This window comes from Rhizopus delemar, genomic scaffold (assembly GCF_000149305.1).
Source record: "Rhizopus delemar RA 99-880 supercont3.21 genomic scaffold, whole genome shotgun sequence".
NCBI classification, from domain to species: Eukaryota; Fungi; Mucoromycota; class Mucoromycetes; order Mucorales; family Rhizopodaceae; genus Rhizopus; species Rhizopus delemar.
The window spans coordinates 188,043-206,365 of NW_027137847.1; the positions used below are offsets into that span (position 1 = coordinate 188,043).

The 18,323-nt window shown below is 36.9% G+C and overlaps 8 protein-coding genes across 8 annotated transcripts; 5 read left to right on the forward strand and 3 right to left on the reverse strand.

The window, feature by feature from the left end:
- Positions 1 to 385: 385 nt before the first annotated feature.
- Positions 386 to 1,075, reverse strand: RO3G_16636 (uncharacterized protein; the record flags this gene model as incomplete). Its single annotated transcript, XM_067671220.1, has 2 exons — positions 386 to 831; positions 889 to 1,075. The coding sequence occupies 2 exons, from the start codon at positions 1,073 to 1,075 to the stop codon at positions 386 to 388; spliced, it is 633 nt and encodes a 210-aa protein (XP_067527321.1).
- Positions 1,076 to 4,285: 3,210 nt separating this feature from the next.
- On the forward strand, positions 4,286 to 4,620 carry RO3G_16637 (uncharacterized protein; the record flags this gene model as incomplete). The annotated part of the gene is made up of 2 exons (XM_067671221.1): positions 4,286 to 4,319; positions 4,373 to 4,620. The coding sequence occupies 2 exons, from the start codon at positions 4,286 to 4,288 to the stop codon at positions 4,618 to 4,620; spliced, it is 282 nt and encodes a 93-aa protein (XP_067527322.1).
- A 13-nt stretch (positions 4,621 to 4,633) lies between these two features.
- Positions 4,634 to 5,360, reverse strand: RO3G_16638 (uncharacterized protein; the record flags this gene model as incomplete). The annotated part of the gene is made up of 4 exons (XM_067671222.1): positions 4,634 to 5,028; positions 5,086 to 5,123; positions 5,198 to 5,267; positions 5,324 to 5,360. The coding sequence occupies 4 exons, from the start codon at positions 5,358 to 5,360 to the stop codon at positions 4,634 to 4,636; spliced, it is 540 nt and encodes a 179-aa protein (XP_067527323.1).
- Positions 5,361 to 7,015: 1,655 nt separating this feature from the next.
- On the forward strand, positions 7,016 to 8,137 carry RO3G_16639 (uncharacterized protein; the record flags this gene model as incomplete). Its single annotated transcript, XM_067671223.1, has 4 exons — positions 7,016 to 7,108; positions 7,167 to 7,340; positions 7,394 to 7,689; positions 7,747 to 8,137. The coding sequence occupies 4 exons, from the start codon at positions 7,016 to 7,018 to the stop codon at positions 8,135 to 8,137; spliced, it is 954 nt and encodes a 317-aa protein (XP_067527324.1).
- Positions 8,138 to 8,798: 661 nt separating this feature from the next.
- On the reverse strand, positions 8,799 to 10,015 carry RO3G_16640 (uncharacterized protein; the record flags this gene model as incomplete). Its single annotated transcript, XM_067671224.1, has 4 exons — positions 8,799 to 8,821; positions 8,870 to 9,554; positions 9,617 to 9,799; positions 9,851 to 10,015. 4 exons carry the CDS (start codon positions 10,013 to 10,015, stop codon positions 8,799 to 8,801), a joined length of 1,056 nt encoding a protein of 351 aa, XP_067527325.1.
- A 722-nt stretch (positions 10,016 to 10,737) lies between these two features.
- RO3G_16641 (mitochondrial 54S ribosomal uL1m domain-containing protein) lies at positions 10,738 to 12,513 on the forward strand (the record flags this gene model as incomplete). The annotated part of the gene is made up of 5 exons (XM_067671225.1): positions 10,738 to 11,179; positions 11,227 to 11,466; positions 11,515 to 11,571; positions 11,688 to 12,150; positions 12,195 to 12,513. 5 exons carry the CDS (start codon positions 10,738 to 10,740, stop codon positions 12,511 to 12,513), a joined length of 1,521 nt encoding a protein of 506 aa, XP_067527326.1.
- Positions 12,514 to 13,739: 1,226 nt separating this feature from the next.
- On the forward strand, positions 13,740 to 14,024 carry RO3G_16642 (uncharacterized protein; the record flags this gene model as incomplete). Its single annotated transcript, XM_067671226.1, has 1 exon — positions 13,740 to 14,024. The coding sequence occupies one exon, from the start codon at positions 13,740 to 13,742 to the stop codon at positions 14,022 to 14,024; it is 285 nt and encodes a 94-aa protein (XP_067527327.1).
- Positions 14,025 to 14,403: 379 nt separating this feature from the next.
- RO3G_16643 (uncharacterized protein) lies at positions 14,404 to 16,816 on the forward strand (the record flags this gene model as incomplete). The annotated part of the gene is made up of 9 exons (XM_067671227.1): positions 14,404 to 14,407; positions 14,463 to 14,527; positions 14,580 to 14,696; positions 14,743 to 14,955; positions 15,035 to 15,162; positions 15,210 to 15,396; positions 15,586 to 15,608; positions 15,676 to 15,736; positions 15,791 to 16,816. The coding sequence occupies 9 exons, from the start codon at positions 14,404 to 14,406 to the stop codon at positions 16,814 to 16,816; spliced, it is 1,824 nt and encodes a 607-aa protein (XP_067527328.1).
- Between the last annotated feature and the right edge of the window lie 1,507 nt (positions 16,817 to 18,323).

Here is an 18,323-nt window from a genome sequence, read left to right on the forward strand (position 1 = left end):
TAAGAAAAGAAGAGATGGTTTGTAGCTGTAAGCCTTTTGAAGAGTATAAAAGAAATGGTCTTCATTTTTTTTAAAAAAAATTAGCGTATGCCAGAAAACATTTTATAAACAGGCTAGTAACTCAATTTCATAGACTGTGTGAGGATTATATGCCATTTAAAGCATTCTTGGATACAGCAAATTCTTGCATTTGAAGTCCCTGGCTTTCTTTCACTGAACAAGCAACTGGGGTTGACTCGACTGTTTATAATATGAAAGAAATGGGCAAATGCCAAGATTGAATGAACATCCTTATTGTTTATTAAATCATGAATAGAGATTGGTTCAAAAGAAAAAAGGTAGTGATGGTTGGAATAATAAAAGTCATAATTTTTTTATTTCTAAATTAAATCTTTGGAGTGCTCTTCCAACCTCTATTTAACCAATCGGCCATTTGACTAACTACCAAATAAGATTCGGGCACGCCGGCTGATGCAAATCCATGAGCGACATTATGATATGTTACAGAGATGGTAGGAACACCAGCTTTTGCCAGTTTCTTCGCATAGGCCTCTCCTTCACTTCGGAGTACGTCTCTTTCAGCTGTTATGACTAATGCAGGAGGAAGGTCGCTGAGTTCTTCTAGAGTGGCTTTCAAGGGCGCCATCAGAGGTGAGTTGTAATCCTCTTCTTTTGCAGCGTACAATTGCCAAGCTTGCAGCATCCATTCACGAGGTAATACAGCACTATCTTTATGAAGTTTGTAAGATTCAGTTTCAAAGTTATTGTCAACAGCGGGATAAAAGAGAACTTGGTGTGTAATCCCAGAGTTTCCTCTTTGCTTTGCAAGAACTGTAAAAAAAAAAGAGGAAATATTAAGAATATGTATTTTTAATAAGAATGACTTACTCGTAAGAGCAGCAGTCAAGTTTCCTCCAGCAGAATCACCAGCAACAGCCAATCGATTCAAATCAACATTGAGAGCCTGTGCATTTTGTTGCACCCAACAAAGGGAAGCATAACATTCCTCTAAAGCAACTGGGTGTTTTACTTTGGGGCTCAATGAATAGTTTACAAACACAACGCAGCAAGACATATAGTTGGCTATCTATTGAACCCAGATGGGTAAGTATGTGTTATAAAAAAGCATGATCACAGTACCTCATTCACCAATGGAGAGTAACCATCATAATCACCTACAAACCATCCTCCACCATGTCTGTTATAAAATAATATTAGATACGTAGCAATCGTTTGAAGAAGAATACTATTACAAGTATAAAATGACCGGTAAAATCTTATTGTCATGCTTCAAAGGCCGTATGATGGTAATGTCAACCTTGATATGATCAAATTCGATCGTCCTGTCCTCCTTTTCTACATTGGCTGGTCCTCTTATGCTTTTCATGTGTTTTTGAAAGAGCCGGTAGCTTTCAGTAGTAGAAGCTTCTTCTTGCGAGATATCAAACGTTTTTGCGATGAAATCTATGGTAGCTGGTGGTAGTGGAATAGGCAAGGGTTCAGACATACAGAGCAAAAGGACAAAAATAAAGTTTCTGATTAAAAAAAAAAAAAAAAAATAGTGTCCCTTTAATACTTTTATAGAACTGGTGCTACCGCAGTCGCTCAAAACTCTTACAAGACAGCTATTTTAGAAATAATAAATTTGACTCTATTCTCTAGATGTATACAGAAAAGGGCAGAGTAGCTTAAAATGTGTCCCGTTTTCAAAGATAAATAGCATGTCTATACTCTCTTGGTTGTTAAATTTGCTGTGTTAAAAACACAACAATGTCAGTCTACAGTATTTTACTTGATAAAATAAGCAGTGAAACGATTATTAAAAGTACGCAAGTGAAGCTATTCTCTTTGGAACACAAAACTTTGACCCAGCAAACAAAATGATCAAGATTGTTACATTATACTTGGAGGTAATTACTATTTTCATTTACACTATATTTTCAGGAATAAATGTCGAGTTTACTTGTCGCTCTTTTGTATATATCATAAAGTCTGTAAAAATGGGACTTTACTTTCTGAAAATGATGTATTTTTCAAGACATCCGCTCATGAGACAATCAAGCGCGTACGGCAAAAGAGAACAGAATATTAACCAACCGCAGCTTGATGCTACCAAGGCGTTTAGATGTTCAAAAGAAAAACTAAGCTTATTAATCCATAACGAGCCGCAGTAAAGGCAATAAATGTCTATCATTCCTTCTACTGTGTATTTAATGTAACATCGCGACTGAAATGCATATCGACTCTCTCTCTCTCCTTTTTAAGCTAAACTATGTAGAAAACGTATTTTCTATTAAACTATTCGTAAAGAGTAGACAAAGTACTATTAAGACATGGATCTCAAAGGATGAAATACGTATAATCATGTAGTGAATAAAGGAGAGTGAAGAAAAAGAAAACACACACTTGTAGAGGACACACAAAAAAAAACGGTGGTTGCGTAAAGTAAAGGAGAACAGAATCCAAAAGTACGTTTAAGAATGTTGGTAAAAAATCATTTGTGATTTTCTCCTCCAAATAACATAGCAAACAATACTTGAATATTCTATTTTTGATTTGCGCTTATCTTGAGCATCAACATCCTTTTATCTATCATTTCGCTTACCATGCTATTTTTTAAGGGTTACTGAATGATTGTAAAATAATAATAAAATGAATTTCTGCTAATTTCATTTGTTTGTTTTTTTTTTTCATCTCCATACACGATTGAAATTACTATGACTACGTACGACATGTACGACAGTTTTTCAAACACAAATACTAGTTTTCAGAGCGCTACTATACTTTCTATCCTTCTTGTATTATAAATCTTAAAGCCCAAAAAAAAAAAAAAAAAAAAAAAAAAAGTAAAATTGATCTCTTGGAGACAAGTTAAAAAAAAATTATTTCTTGTTTCACTTTGATTTAGATAGTATACACTTGTGCCTACAAGTAAAAAAAAATGTAGATTAGTCGAAATAAGTAGAGGGCTTTTATTATTTTATTTACTCACCACAAATCACAACACATTCTTTTTGTATTAAAATGTAACTTTAAATGACGCGGAATTAAATAAAACGGAAGATTCACCATAAAAGGTTTGACGTACTCGGGAAGAATTCCCAAGGAGCTTGTTCATAAAGACACAACCAGTGGTGTTTCCACAGAGCATAAAAATCATGATTGATGTATTGGAACTGATCGAAACCACACCACACACACACACACCGTTCGCTTCCCTCCGTCATCCATGATTTAAAAAGCCGTATGGACGCAGCATGACATCGTGTTTATCCTTTTCTGGTCTTCAGACACCCTCTTCCTGGTTTGGATTCCATGGCCACAGGATGACCGGAAATGAACTAGAACTTTTAAAAAAGTAATTTTTTTTTTAATATTCACATGGGTTGTCCACCTTGCAGCTCATTTTTCTTATTCCCATCGCTTCTGATCCACTCTGATACCGACCACGCTCAAGAAGAGTGCTGCGGTTCTGTCTGTTTATTAAGTTATCTCAGATGTTCACGAGACATGATTCTTGAACAGATTCGTAGCAGATGCTGTGATAGAGTAAAATGTTTAACAACGATCATGAATGACTTGATGGTAGAGTAAGGAAAAAAAAAAAAAGAAAAGTTGGCATTTAAAACACTGGCCAAGAGGATTCCTTTTCTGAATAAAGTACGCTGTTTCCAGGAATAGATGTCGTGTTTACTTGTCGTTTTTTTGTATAGGTTGTATTATAAAATTTGTAAAAATGCGGCTTTACTTTTTGTAATTTATTGAAGGAAAAAAAGTGTTTGAAAGCATGCAGACGCATTCTTTGAGACAATTTTTTTAATGAAAAATAGCTCAGAGTGCATTGTTTCGTTCAGCAAGGCCTTTGAATATCTTTACTTGTGCTCAAGCCAAGATGAATCACAAGTGAACATAAAACAAACTTGCATAAGGTGACTGAAAAAAAAAAAATAGTAGTAGGCCAGAACAAAGCATGTTCTTTAATTCGTGAGAAGATGAGAGGGATAAGGTCAACTTTCAGCACGGAAGGCAGTAAAGAGAGAACTCTTTGAAGAACCATTGTAAAATACAATGCGTATCATCCTCTTTATATCTTTTGTACGGAATGATAGGTTAAACTTTTATAAATACCTCTTTCAACTGATTACATATGTTTGATCTAAAAAAGTAACAAAAAAAGAAATTTTACAAATTACATCGCTGTGACGTTGGCCAACTGTAATTTTTCTTTTGCATAAATTTAGTTGCTTTTTCTTATTTTTTTTTCCAAACTTCTTATCGTAATACAATGAATAATTCAATCAACAAAGACGCAAAGACAGGTATGTATGTCATTGTGCTTAGCTCATGCACCACTAAATAGTCAATTCTTTAGATAACTACCCTATTGGTCAAGACGCATGGAACCGTAGTAAAGAGTCTAGAGAACATCCTGAACTTTATTCTACAGGATACGGTACAGTCGATCGACCTTGGTCCTCTGAAACACCTGATGATGAGCCTCCAAAGCGTACCAGCAAACGAACACCTGTCGAGCGTTCAGAATCCAAAGAAGGATTTGGTCATACCGTCAGCCACAGACATTCACCGAGAAGCATCAAGAGAGATTTGAATGATGTGTAAAATAAACCTTTATTTAACAGCATATACATCTGCTTTCTTTTTCTTTCTCTGTAATTTCTTTACGAGAAAACAAACCTCGAACACGAGGGAGTCTTGACTGAATACTTCTTTTGGTTATCGGTTGACTTGGGGTAGTCTTGGGTTTCTTGGGCAAGTTTGAACAGAGTTTGCTGAGGAAGGTAGTGAAGGCTGTGTCGATATTGGTAGCATCCAAGGCGGATGTCTCGATAAATAAAAGTCCTTCTTCTTCAGCCAGTGATCTACCTTCCTCCGTCTCAACCTCTCGACTGGATTTGGATAAATCGACCTTATTGCCTACGAGCATAATCACAGCAGTCGGATCTGTGTATTCTCTTATTTTTCTAAGCCAAATGTGAACGTTTTCAAAGGAGGATCGAGAGGTGATGTCTACAGAGGGAAAGGGTGTTGAGTATGAAGGCAAAGAGGATGACTATTTCGTTTTACCGTAAACAATAAATACACCTGCCACATTGCGGTAATAACTATACAATAACATCAGCACTCCTTCCTTTCTCTCTCTCTCGCTACTTGTTTATTATTTTTATATGATTCTTACACTGGAATCATAGCCTTGTATCTTTCTTCTCCAGCTGTATCCCAAATTTGTGTCTTGCAAATATAATTGTCTAGTAGAATTTAGCAATACATTCTCTTGTCCATTTTAAGTTACTATTGTCTATACCAATTTCAAGGAGTTTAATTGCAATTTCAATACCCATAGTGCTTGTAGACTCCGAGCTGAACTCATTCCTCTAGAATGAATCAAAGGAGCGGGATGAGTTTCCAAAAAAAAAAAAAAAAAAAAAAAAAAAAAAAAAAAAAAGTTAGGATGTCACTTACAGCAATTCTAGACATGAAATTAGATTTACCAACACCTGAATCGCCGGTTAGAACAAGCTTATATAAATAATCGTACTCGTCATCCATTATGTGTTTCTGCGAAACTAAAAGAAATATAAAAAAGGGCTCTGATGTAAGGGAAAGAGAAAAGAAATATGCTAGCAAAGATAGAATGTGATGATGAAAATAAACATGAGTTGATCATGAAAACAAAACAAGTTCATTTTACTAAATAAAGACAAAAGTTTCGCATAAAAGCAAAACAGAAATAAACATGAAACCAAAATTTAATTTGTTCTCGGCCTACTTTCGTTCTTGTATCAAAAGAAAAAGGATAAACAAAGAATTTGGTGTTTTACTTTTATTGAGCACAAGCGTCTCACTTTCTTTTGTTCACTGTAAGCTTAAATGTCACTTTCTTGTCCGGTTGGATTACCCCTGATCATGAATTCAACAGAGTGCTTCAAGTGAGACAAAAAAAAAAACGTCTGTGCAAAATTTTACAGTGGATGAAAGCCATGAAACTAACTAAAAGTAGAAACGAATCAGAGCAGTACAAATGAAAGGTGGATCACTTTCAAAGCATTTAAAAAAGGGGAGAAGCAAAATTCATTTTTTAATAAAAAGAGTATCACAATGCCTTCAAAGCACTTTCTTTTTTTTCAAATTGTAAAATGTTAAAAAAAAAGCCCAGATTGTGTCACAGATTGCACCAGATGAATAGAGACTATTCAAACAAATCATTGTAAAAGGACAAAATAAAAAAAAATAATCTGTGCTTTTTCTAAAAGAGAGAGAGAGCGAAAGAAAAAGAGGCACTAATGCATTCAATTGTATGCACAAGTCACAGGATAGCATGACATACAAGAAACGTGAAACGGTGAAAATCATCGGATAAATGTTGAGAAACAATGATCGGTTTGTGTTCTATTGAAAATGAAGGGGGGGAAACATGGACAAACAATTCATTCAGTCATGAATCATTCCACCTTTTTCTTCTTTTTCATTGTAACAAGAGAGTCAAGGTGACCAAGCAACCGTCCATTGTTCTCTTGCATTGGATGCATTCGCTTGAAGATGGGAAAAGAAGTTTTTAAAAAAAAAGTAAATGCCACGTTTTTTTTATTGTCTTACACGTTGAGATAATAAAGAAAAAAAAATTGACAGAACAAAAGGAAAGGTTGCTGAAGGACGATGAGATTCACACGTGCTGTGAAGAGAAAAGAGATGTAAAAAAAAAAGGGATTGAAAAAGAAATGCAGTGATGATTTTTGTTTGTAAAAAAAAAAAAAAAAAAAAAAAAAAGCAAAACAAATGTTTATTGTATAAAAACGACTTGTGCTTTTGAATGATAAAAAAAAATGACACTATTTTAAGCAGTGCAACACAAAGTAGATAAATTTGGGAAAGAGGAGTTGAATCTAATACAAAATAATAATAAAAACTTTTTTTTTCCTTTCTTTTCTTTTTTTTCTTTTTCTTTTTTTACATGATTTTCTTTTCATAAAATAAATATAAAAAAGTGGTTTAAAAAATGATTCACTTTACAACAAATAACAACAAAACAAATCAAAACACAAAACTGGGTAAGCATATTCTTGCTGCTGCAAAAGACCAAGAAAAGACTGTAAGCAAAAAGAAAAGAAAAAAAAAAAAAGAAATTAAAAATCAAGGATTCAATCTAGCGCTTATTTGATCAAAAACCAAAGCAACAATTACGTAAATCGAGATCCTTGACAACCGAAAAGACCAGTTTAATTACGGTTGATATATCACTCAAGAGAAGATCGACTGGATGTCTTCGTCGGTCTTCTTTTTATTCCACCAAATCCAATGATTCCTCAATTCAGGTTACCAAGGTAACTCCCCCCTTTCTCTCCTTTTATGATCTCCAACTCACTCTTTTCAAAAGGAAGTCTGGCGTCCTCCTGGAAATTATGAAATTCCCAATGTCTTTGGTCCCGATTGCTTTTTAAAACCAGAACCCAACCCTAAAAAGACACCGACCTTACGAGACTATCCCGATAAACGAGTGGTGAACAAGCCTTGGTATCCAGTAGGACCCACCTCAGAGATACCTCAGTTACCTCCCTTGATTCGTTCCGGAAATGAGTTTGAAAGAAAGATTCGAAAGTCGTTACCCAAGGTGCAACTGTCCACACTGGATCCAAGGAACAAGTACACTGGATTCAAAGAGATCGGTACAGGGTAGGTTGATTTCATCACGCCACATCCAACACTCACCTCTCTCTCTCTCTTTGCTAGCGTGAATGGTTCGGTGGTACGTGCAAGTCATAAGTACAAGAAAAACCTTCATCTGGCCATCAAACGATGCCGATTAGACCCCGACCGCGAATACAAGGCGGCCATCATCCGGGAGCTCCGTATCATGTCCACCGCGCATCCCAACCTTATCCGCCTGCGTGAGGTCACCCTCTGGCGTGATGATGTCTGGATGGCCATGGATCTCATGCGTTGCTCTGTCTTTGCCGTCCTTTGTCAAAGAGGCATCCCTGAAGAACATACGATCCATATCGCTTGTGAAACGCTCAAGGCCCTTTGTTATCTGCACTCGAAAGGTTTCATCCATCGTGACATCAAGTGTGAAAATCTCTTGTTGGGTTGGAATGGTGAAGTCAAGCTAGGTAAACAATAGACGTGAACAAGAGTGTGATGTATTGACTTTGTGGAGGGAATAGCGGACTTTGGATTGGCAACTCGTACGACGCGACGTAATCGTGACCGATTGGGCACAAGCAAGTGGATGGCACCCGAAGTGATTCGGGAACAGAATTATAATGAAAAGATTGACATGTGGTCCCTTGGTATCACAATCATCGAAATGATGGACAGAGTGCCTCCTCATTATTTAATCAAGGATGAAATGGAGCTCTTTAGTCTTGTGCTTCATGAGCCCAGTCCTACGTTTACTTATAGTTATCCTACCATGTATATGCGTGGTTTGGTTGCTTGGTTACTGGACGAACAACCTTCGACGAGACCTACTGCCAAGGATGCCCTTTCTGTAAGTCACCTGTTTTATCTTGTTTCATACTCTAATCATCTTTGTAGGAAATTGAGGCTCATGTTCAAAGTAGACTTTTAAAATGTTCTACTTCAACTGAACTTGCAAGATTCGTTAATCATGTTTTACATTAAGTGTTTATACCCTTTTATGTGTTCACTAAGCAAGAATATGTTGATACTTTTTATGATTTCCCACCCTCCATCTTCCCCCCCTCTTCTCTTACATACAATACGTATGTCTGATTTCTCTTTTTATGTTTATTTTAAATAAAATAAAAAAAAAAAACAACTTATAATTCTGCGACATAATTGCCTAAAGGAACAATTAAAAAGGAGAGAGAGGTTGAATCATAACACTTACCTGGAAAGACACCTGTCATTCCATTCAATCGACCTGTCCACCAATCGTTGGCATCGGCTGTTCTTGTCACAAGCTCAATGCGATCATCTTTTCTAAAGCTGAGATCACCTTCTGCCTGAGCATTATAATCATACAAAGCAACCACAAACTTTTTCTTTTCTGCTGTGGGCATTTGGGTATGACTCGTATAGGCAGGAGGAGGTGAAGCCATCTGCTGTGGCGAATACATGGGTTGTGAGTAAGGCGATTGAGGCTGTGGCTGTGGTGAATAAGGCGCGTACGCAGGTTGGTCACCTGCCATCTCCTGTTTTCGAAGCGCAGCACGTTCCTGAAGGGACAGCTTCGAATTGTTCGCGCCTCCCGAAGCCGCCAACCAAGCTTTTCCTCCCGACTTTAATAAATCCAAATTCTCCATCTCTGCACGAACATCCCTTGTGAGTGCTCTTTGCTGAACACCTTGTTCGATGCCCAAGGTATGTGTCGAAAAGGCTTCGAGGTTGTGGTTGAGTAACTCATAGCATCGAGCATAGATCATGCCATAGATACGCGCTTGCATGTTGTACAAGTTTTCAAAGACGGGTTGAACGAAAGCGATCTTGAGTTGAAAGAATCGAGGAAGTTCATTCTTTAACATGTCATTGAGGTAATTATAATCTTGTGTGGCTGTTTCAAGCTGTGATTGAATCTGATATTTGAATCTTAATATTAGCGCATGGTGTGTTTGCATCTCCCCCAAATCCGATTTACCTTGAAAATCTGTTTTTCTTCATTAAAACTTCTTTCGGTCTTTGTAGTCAGTTTTTGTAAAGAGAGTCTGTGTCGATCATAATCGATTAGTTTATGGTTTCTTTTCACAATGGTTTTTTGAATTGTTTTGACAATTTCATTTAATTCCATTAAAGGTCGTACGATATCACGATCTACCACATCCTATGGATATGATTCAGTATGAAACAAGAAATCATCTTCATTGGTACTGACTAATTCAGGCAACACTTCATCTCTGCAGTATGCCATAGCAGCTTCTGCATCGTTCACTGCTTGCTGTTGTATCGCTGGTGTCTGTTGAAATCTCTTTTGTACCGTACCTTGAGGTACTTCAATACCCAAATGGCTATCAAATATCACACTCAAGTATTGTGCCATAGCAGCCTGATTTGACAAAAGAGCTATCCTCATCCTAACGTAAGCATACATACAATCCTACATTTTACACATCTTCTTACAGGCTATACTATCACGAAAGGTACGTGCATCATTGGCAAATACTTCAATCAGCTTTGAAAATTCAGTAAATTGCTTTTCAAGTATAATGAACTCAGGGTCCTTTGTAGCTATATTTGTCATCATTTCGTTATTTTCTCTTGTATTTTCTTGGCTTTTTTTTTATTTTTTACCTTCACTCTTTTTAGATAATAATTGATATGGTAATCGATTCACTGCTTTTGTTAATCCCTTTGTTTAAAAAAGAAACAGTTGTTAGAAACAAAGATAGAAAGTGAACAAGAAATAACAAACCTTCCAACTCATGATTTAAGAAAAAAAAAAATATGTAGAAAAAAAGAAAAAGTACAGAAATGCCGTCATTGATGAATTATAAAAAAGCCGGCTTTATTTTTTTTCCGAGTGAGAACACAAGTCTATCAAAAGAATGAAATGTATTTTTCTTGATGATTGTACTTTTGACAGCCAAGACCAAATTCACCCCATCCTCTCAGTACGTATCCCTTTCCCCTTTTCCCTTCCTCTGTCTTCCATGCGTTTCATCCACATCCCATCCAACCCACTCCCAAATTCAAAGTCAGCTCAAGCACAAGGGGTCTGGAGAGGGACTTGTAAATTTTTTTTTTTTCACTTCTTTTTCAACCATGTTTGCTCGACCCCTTGCCTGTCGCGCCATCCGATCCTACGCCACCAAAAGACAACGCATCACAACCCAAAAGGACGCCATTGATCTCAGTGAAGCATTTCGTGTTTTGAAAGCACTGGAAGTAGGCCACCCAGAACATCAAATCGAAGCTCATGTACAGTGTAAAATTGAAAAATCCACCCCTCTCATCCGTGGATCGGTCATTTTGAGCAAGAGCATCAAGCAGGAACCGACCGTCTTGGTCTTTGCGACCGGAAAGAAGGCAGAGGAAGCCAAGGCGGCGGGAGCTCAACTGGTCGGTGGAGAAGAGTTGATTGAGCAAGTCAAGGCAGGACAGGTCAAGTTTGATAAATGTATCGCAACCCCTCAAATGTTTCCACTGGTCACCAAGATCGCCAAAGTCTTGGGTCCCAAGGGCTTGATGCCAACGGTCAAGAAAGGTAGGGCTTCTGGTGTGAAAGTGAACGATGACTGACGGGCATCTTAGGTACTGTGACAGATGATGTGGCTCATACAGTGCGCATGTCAAAGAGTTTATTTGACTTTAGAGCAGACAAGCATGGTGTTTTACATACAGGTTTGTTTGCAACAGTCGAAAAAGAGCAGCATGGACTGATCTATACAATAGGTATTGGTAAAGTGAATTTCCAGTCCAGTGATCTTGAAGCCAATTTGAAGGTGATTTTAGAAGAATTAAGAACATTTGGAAAGGCAAATAACTTGAAAGGTAAATAAGTCGCTATTGCCTCTCTTCATATTAATCTTTGTCAAATAGCCATCATTCAAAATGTGGTTGTCTCCTCTACTCGTGGACCTGGTATCGTTGTCTCTGGTGGATCCTCTCTTTAAAAATAAAATTTGAAATGTGACCTTTTTTTTTCCAGTTTTTTTTTTCTTGTCTCTCTCTCTTTACCCCTTCACTTTTATTTTTCTTGATGGCATCTTTAGCAAGACAGACACCTCGACTGATTCGATCGTTCAGTACAACTCGTGTTGCGCCTAGTGCACATGGTTTGTGTCGATTAAAAGAATATTATGATAATACAGTAGCAGAAGATTTGATGATTATGGGCTATGATCACAGTCGTGTTGCTCCTTCCACCTTTAAACATCTCGATATCGAATCCCGTATCCACTCTATTTTGAATCAGCAGCAATCGGAAACAAAACCAGCAGTGACAGAGTATGTGCACCGTACACGTAAGGGAGGTAAACCAGTCAAGCCGATCGCACCTTTAAAGCATGGACAGGTGATTCCCAAAGTAGACAAGATGACTATTCATGCCATGGTCAAGGAGTCGATTCACAGCAAAAGCAATTTACTCAGTGCCTTCATGGCCTTTCAAAGTATCACTGGCTGTCGACCAGAAGTCATCTATGCTAAAAAATCAGTGGCCAACTGGAAGTTACGGTAAGCTCAGGACGGTGACGGATGTGATTGACTGATTTGTTTAGTGAGGGAATGCCTGTGGGTGTCAAGGTGACATTGAAGGGAGAAGAAATGTATCAGTTCATGGACAAACTGGTCGAAATTGTATTGCCTCGATTGAAAGAATGGCCTGGTCTTTCGATCACAGCAGGTGATGGCAATGGGAACGTCGCCCTCGGTTTCCCACCCTCTGCTCTGGCCCTTTTCCCTGAAATCGAAGGTTCGTTTGATGTGTACCCCAAGATGACCGGGTTTGACGTCATATTTAATACGACGGCTTTTACAAATACAGAAGGTCGGCTGTTACTTTCTGCATTCTCTGTACCTTTTAATGTAAAGAAATAAAAAAAAAATACGATAGATGTAAAAAAAAGGAGTGAAAGACAGGGACAGTCCTAAAAGAGAGGCAGAGGTTGTTGACAAGTCTAATTGTTAAGGAGATGAAGTCAGGGTGGCGTCTAGTAATGTTTTTATTTACATGAAAGGAGAGAGAGAGAGGACAAAAGAGAACTTTCATATGAAGAACACGCTCTCCTTAAATGGAAACCCACTAGATCCGAGTGTCACAAAATGGTTCACGTACCGGATTAGGATATCGAATGGTGTGAGTTTTAATTTTACTGAAACGTGTTTTTTAGCCCACTTTATAAACACACTAAATAGCCTACAACGAATCCATCATGATTTATCCTGTACTCTTGATCCTCAAAACCTGCTCCAGACATGATGGTGCTCAAAATGTCCCTTTTTTTGATCGTCATCTTGAGCTAAAGACATGTTTCATTTAGAACATTGAATCCATTTTCACAAAACCCTACTATTTTCCAACTTGACCTTCTTTTATTTTATCAAACGCGACTTCAATTTCACTCCATCCGCTATTGGCTTCAAGGTTATCTATCACTTACTTCCTCCTCCCCTGTATTTGAAAAGCTTTCTAGTTTAAAAAGATACAGCATGAAGTTGCAGGCAAGCCTGGGTATGTTGAGTAAGAATTATTCAAGATCATCCAAATTATTCTATTTACTCTTGAGGCATAGTGTTAGACGATAAGGAGTACAGCTTGTAGCTCTTGGTGTAGGACTGATCTTCTGTATTGTTCTCTGAAACCATTGGATTTCATATCCCTTCACAACTAGAAGCTTTTGTACTTATCTTTTACTTTTCAAAAAAAAAAAAAAAAAAAAAGCATTCAAATTCCATTGCTTTATGGCTGTTCTTGTCCATGATTGTGTCCTTTCCATCTTTATAGGAAAAACCACTGTACTTGAAGTGAGAAAAACGACTGCTGCGGGTTTTCTTTTTATATACGACTTGCATAGTTGGGTATGTACAAGGTCAGTTTCTAGACATATGCCATTTACGATTTTGCACCTGTGCTACTCCATTTTTGGAACACACTCTCTGAATGCCTGAGTGTGACGCCCCCAAAAAACTTCAAAGTGCGACATACGGTCATTAGGCAACACTCCTTATTTTATAGGGAAAAAGTGTAAAGTGATGAAAATCGATATTTTTTTTCTTCTTTTTTCTCTCTCTTTTTTTTTTTTTTTTTTTTTTTTTATAACGTCATGAACTATCCTCCCTCACCTCCATCGACACCTACCGAATCCAGCAATTTACCTACACCCAGTCAGAGCCTGCGACCTTCAAAAAGTACATCCATCAAGGAAAATGTTCAAGTCATGGTACGATGTCGACCTAAATCGAAAAAAGAATTGGACGAAGAACCTTGTTGGCTGATTGATACTCGACAAGGAACAGTTCAATATGCAAAGTTGACATCTACCGTTCGTTCTTTTAATTTTGGTATACAAATAAAAAACAATAATAAACAGTGTGCTGACATGAAATAGATAATGTGGTAATGGGCGAAGGAAACGAACAGGTGTACAAGGCGGGTATACAAAACCTTGTTAGGTAAAAAAAAAAAAAAAAAAAAAAAAAATGTGAATGATTGATTCATCTCGTTTATTAGGTCTACGATGATGGGATACAATGGTATGTACTTGAGATAGATTACTATTTTTATATGATTGATTAATATATTATTAAGGCACTGTATTTGCATATGGTCAAACTGCAAGTGGAAAAACTTATGTAAGTTATACTTTAATTATAAAATTATTTTAATAACAACCTTTTATGTACAGACAATGGTAAAAACTTGCATCCACACTGTAGACTAATAATTAACCCACCTTTATTCTTATTCAACCTTTTTGACATACTTAGATGGGTAAGTTCGGAGTATGAATGATGAAACAATCCAAGAAACTCACATTTTATTTCAGGCACAGAAAAAGAGCCTGGAGTCATCCCTCGTGCGGTAGAAGAAGTATTTAGTTACATTGAAGAAGTGAGTAAGATTCTGGTGTGATAACTAGTAACTGACTTGTGTATTTGAATAGGATACGTCTGGAAGAGAATATTTATTACGTGTTTCATACATGGAAATATACAATGAACGAATCAAAGATTTATTGACTACAGAAGATAAAAATCCAGATATTGTTGAAGATAAAAAGGTAAACAGGATACTGTGAATGATAACTTTCTGTAACACCCATGTAGAAGGGAATTTATGTCCGTCACTTGACTGAAGAAATGGTCAAAACACCTAAAGAAGTCATGAAATACATTAAATTGGGTGAAGGCAATCGACATATCAGTGCAACAGATTATAATGACCGAAGCAGTCGATCTCATACCATATTTCAGCTGGTGATTGAAAGTAGACCAAAGACAGTTCAATCAAAGACAAATCTAGTTCGCATCTCTCAACTGGTAAATGATGATTAAAGTATATGCACATACACACACGTAAAACGAGAATGAAAGAAAAATCTAATGCATGAAACTATAGAATCTGATTGATTTGGCTGGTTCAGAAAAAGTAGCAAGTGACATGGAAAGAAGAAAAGAAGGCGCGTTTATCAACAAGAGCTTATTGACTCTGGGAAACGTTATATCAAAATTAACTAGCGATGAACCGTAGGTTTACTTTGTACATAAACGTATACTAATGATCATGATCCTAGTGCCCTACATATCCCATTTCGAAACTCAAAATTAACACGTATCCTTCAAGCAGCATTATCAGGAAACGCTAGAATTTCAGTTATTTGTACGATTAATCCGACACTTGCGTCCAAAGATGAATCACTGAACACATTAAAATTTGCACAGAGAGCCAAACTGGTCAAGACAGATGCAAAGATGACAAAGGTAAATACAGGACCTTTCGTTTGACACGCTATTCACAAAGGATTAGATTGGCGAACATTCCCAACTACAAAACTGCTTACGTACAATTGCTGAACTACAAACACAAATGCAAGAAAAGAAAGATGTAAGAAAATCTTGATACAAATATAAACAAATAGTAATATTTCCTTCTATTTTTATTCTCTGTAGCTTGAAACGGAAACAAGGAAAAGGTAACATTCAGCCACATATTCACACAACGAACCAAACAAAATTCATTATTTATATATTTGTCTCTAGATTGGAAAATTTATTGGGCTTAATCTTGACGAGTTCAAAAGGCACTATAAAAGACGATGAGGTAAGATCCAAATCCAGCGAACCCTATCCCCCTTTCTAACACAACTGCTATCAGTGGGCCAGTTTATGCTTATCAGCCGATTTTTCCAACCCGACCAGCGTAGAAGAAATGCTTGCTCGTTGTGAAGAAGGCTTTTCGGCCAAGATCGAAGCACACAATAGAGAAGTGCAAAGGATGACAGAGACAGTCGATCAATTGCAAAACAAGATTCGTGTGATGGAAAACATCATTCTTCAAAAGACAGAGATTGTCATCAAACGCGAGTCGCAGATTGAGAGTTTGACGGGTAAAAACCGAGAGGGTGCTCAGCATTTGATTGAGGCCTTTGGACATTCGATGTCAAGAGCGATCGAGACCTTACTGTATGGAACACAAGAAGATGAAGAGATGAATAAAGCAAAGGAGACCATTCGGCAATTCATGATGCAAAAAGTATCGATGAGTGATGACCAAGCCTCAAGACAGTGGCAGGAAGCATACGAAACAATTCAAGAGGAGCTCAAACAGCTAGAGCAAGAAAAGAAGAAACTTGAACAAAGTACTGAGCAGCTGCTGCAAGAAAAGGAAATAGTTGAGCAGTTGCAGCAAGAGCATGAACAAGTGAAACAAGACAATGAACAACTGCGGCAGAAGCATGAAAAAACAAAAGAAGGATATGAGGAATTGAAGGAGATCAATGATCAATTGCAGCAAGACAAAGAAAAACTGTATCAAAAGATATTGCAATTAGAACAAGCACAATTGTATCAAGAAACAGAACAACAGAAACATTCGGAATTTATTACAATTCAAGAAGCCATCAGCTTTATCATACCTGCTTATTCTCTTTATCAACCCGTCAGAGAGCAGCAAGATCTTTCTTATCCTGAACTGGTCGAAGAAGTAGAAGAGGATTGTATCACTTGTCATTCTCAAGAAAATTCATTTTGGGAAGAACACAACGAGAATACAGAAAGCGAAGTCGAAGAAGATTTAGCCAAAGAATATGAACCTTATTCGCAATCAATCCAACAATATCCAATCTATGTACCAAAGTTTATTTGGATCGCCATACTTATCTATTTACTTAGCAAATTATGATTCCAATATTAATTAACAATACCTTCATATGTAATATAAGCAGCACATATCAATCTCATCACCTTCTTATCCCCCTTCTCTCAATAAATAAATTAGTCTATAAACACTCCTAAAAAATCAGGTGCTACCCTCCCCCTCCTTATTTGATCTATTCATGCAAGACAATATACTAAAGAGAGGAGGCTTTGCTTTTTGGGTTGAATAGCATGCGTTCTCATTCAAGTCTACCCTTAAAGAATCAATCCATGAATGACATGTAAGTCATCGTTCATTATCATAAAAACAACAAAGAGAACTATGACGTAAATGTTTACATGTTACAAATTTACGCTACAATGCATCATCATCGTATCATTGAATTATGAAGAAAAGTATGCCAAATAAAAAAAAGGTCCTGTAGATGGTCCAGTGGGGCAAGTCTCCAAAAAAAGAAGGGTTGCACATTGCCTCCACAATTCTTGAATGTTGTTAAAGTAGCCATGAAGCTTGAAAAATCAAGTTGAGTACATCTTTGCGATACTGGTTTCTTGTTTTAACAACAATAGATTTAATAAAAAAAGTCAATGTTAAAAGCATGCCAATAGAAAAGACCTGTGATACAAGTTGGCTTACATGGTAGGATAGGAGGCAGTTGATAGAATCCTTATGTCCTGCTGGTGGACATTGTGGTCTGAAAAAATACAGAAGTACAATACAAACCAAAGAGTGTCTGTAAAGATTTCGTCGACTTTAAAGAACCTTGTCTTTATTCGCCCTGACTTTATCAAGTCCTCCATTCTTGACTTTATTTCACTTTGCCAAAAGGACTCGCTTCTCTGATCAGACAATGTTTGTTTCGATGTGACCCATGTTGACAAAGCCACCGTGTCTGTTATTCTGATTTATCGCTTGACCACTGATATCAACTGTCTAGTCACATATGTGCTCACCATGGGTCATTCTATGAAACGTAGCATGCATTGTTTAGAGTACATCAAGACTACAAGAGACTTGGATATAAAGAAAAAAGATTGCGAACACTATCAGTCTCATCATGTAAGCCACCATAAGAAATGTGGATCAAAAAGCACTATTTAATAGCACCTTTTCATACAACAAGAGCTTGAATATAAAAACAATATCCAGGTGCTTTTCCATTTTAAGGGTTCTGAACTAGACGTGCTACCACTTGTCATATTCATTTCATCAAACATTTATTAGTCTTGTGAGTTTGTCGAAAACTTGTACGAGTAATAACAAGAACTAAACACACAATGCTATCCGCTGCAGATCATTAAAGACTTTTTTGTAATTTTATCTGGATCCAAAATTTACATTGTTTATTAAGCTTAATTATTATCATTGAACTTTATTCAATATTGTGTATAAAGACGTAATTTGTCTAAATAAGTTCTTCCTTTTCTAAATGTCCAAAGTTGGAGCGGTATGTGTACTCTTCAATTAGTGCATTGTCGTAAAATGAAACAAAAGTCTACCCATCAATTATCTTAACACCAAATTTTTACCC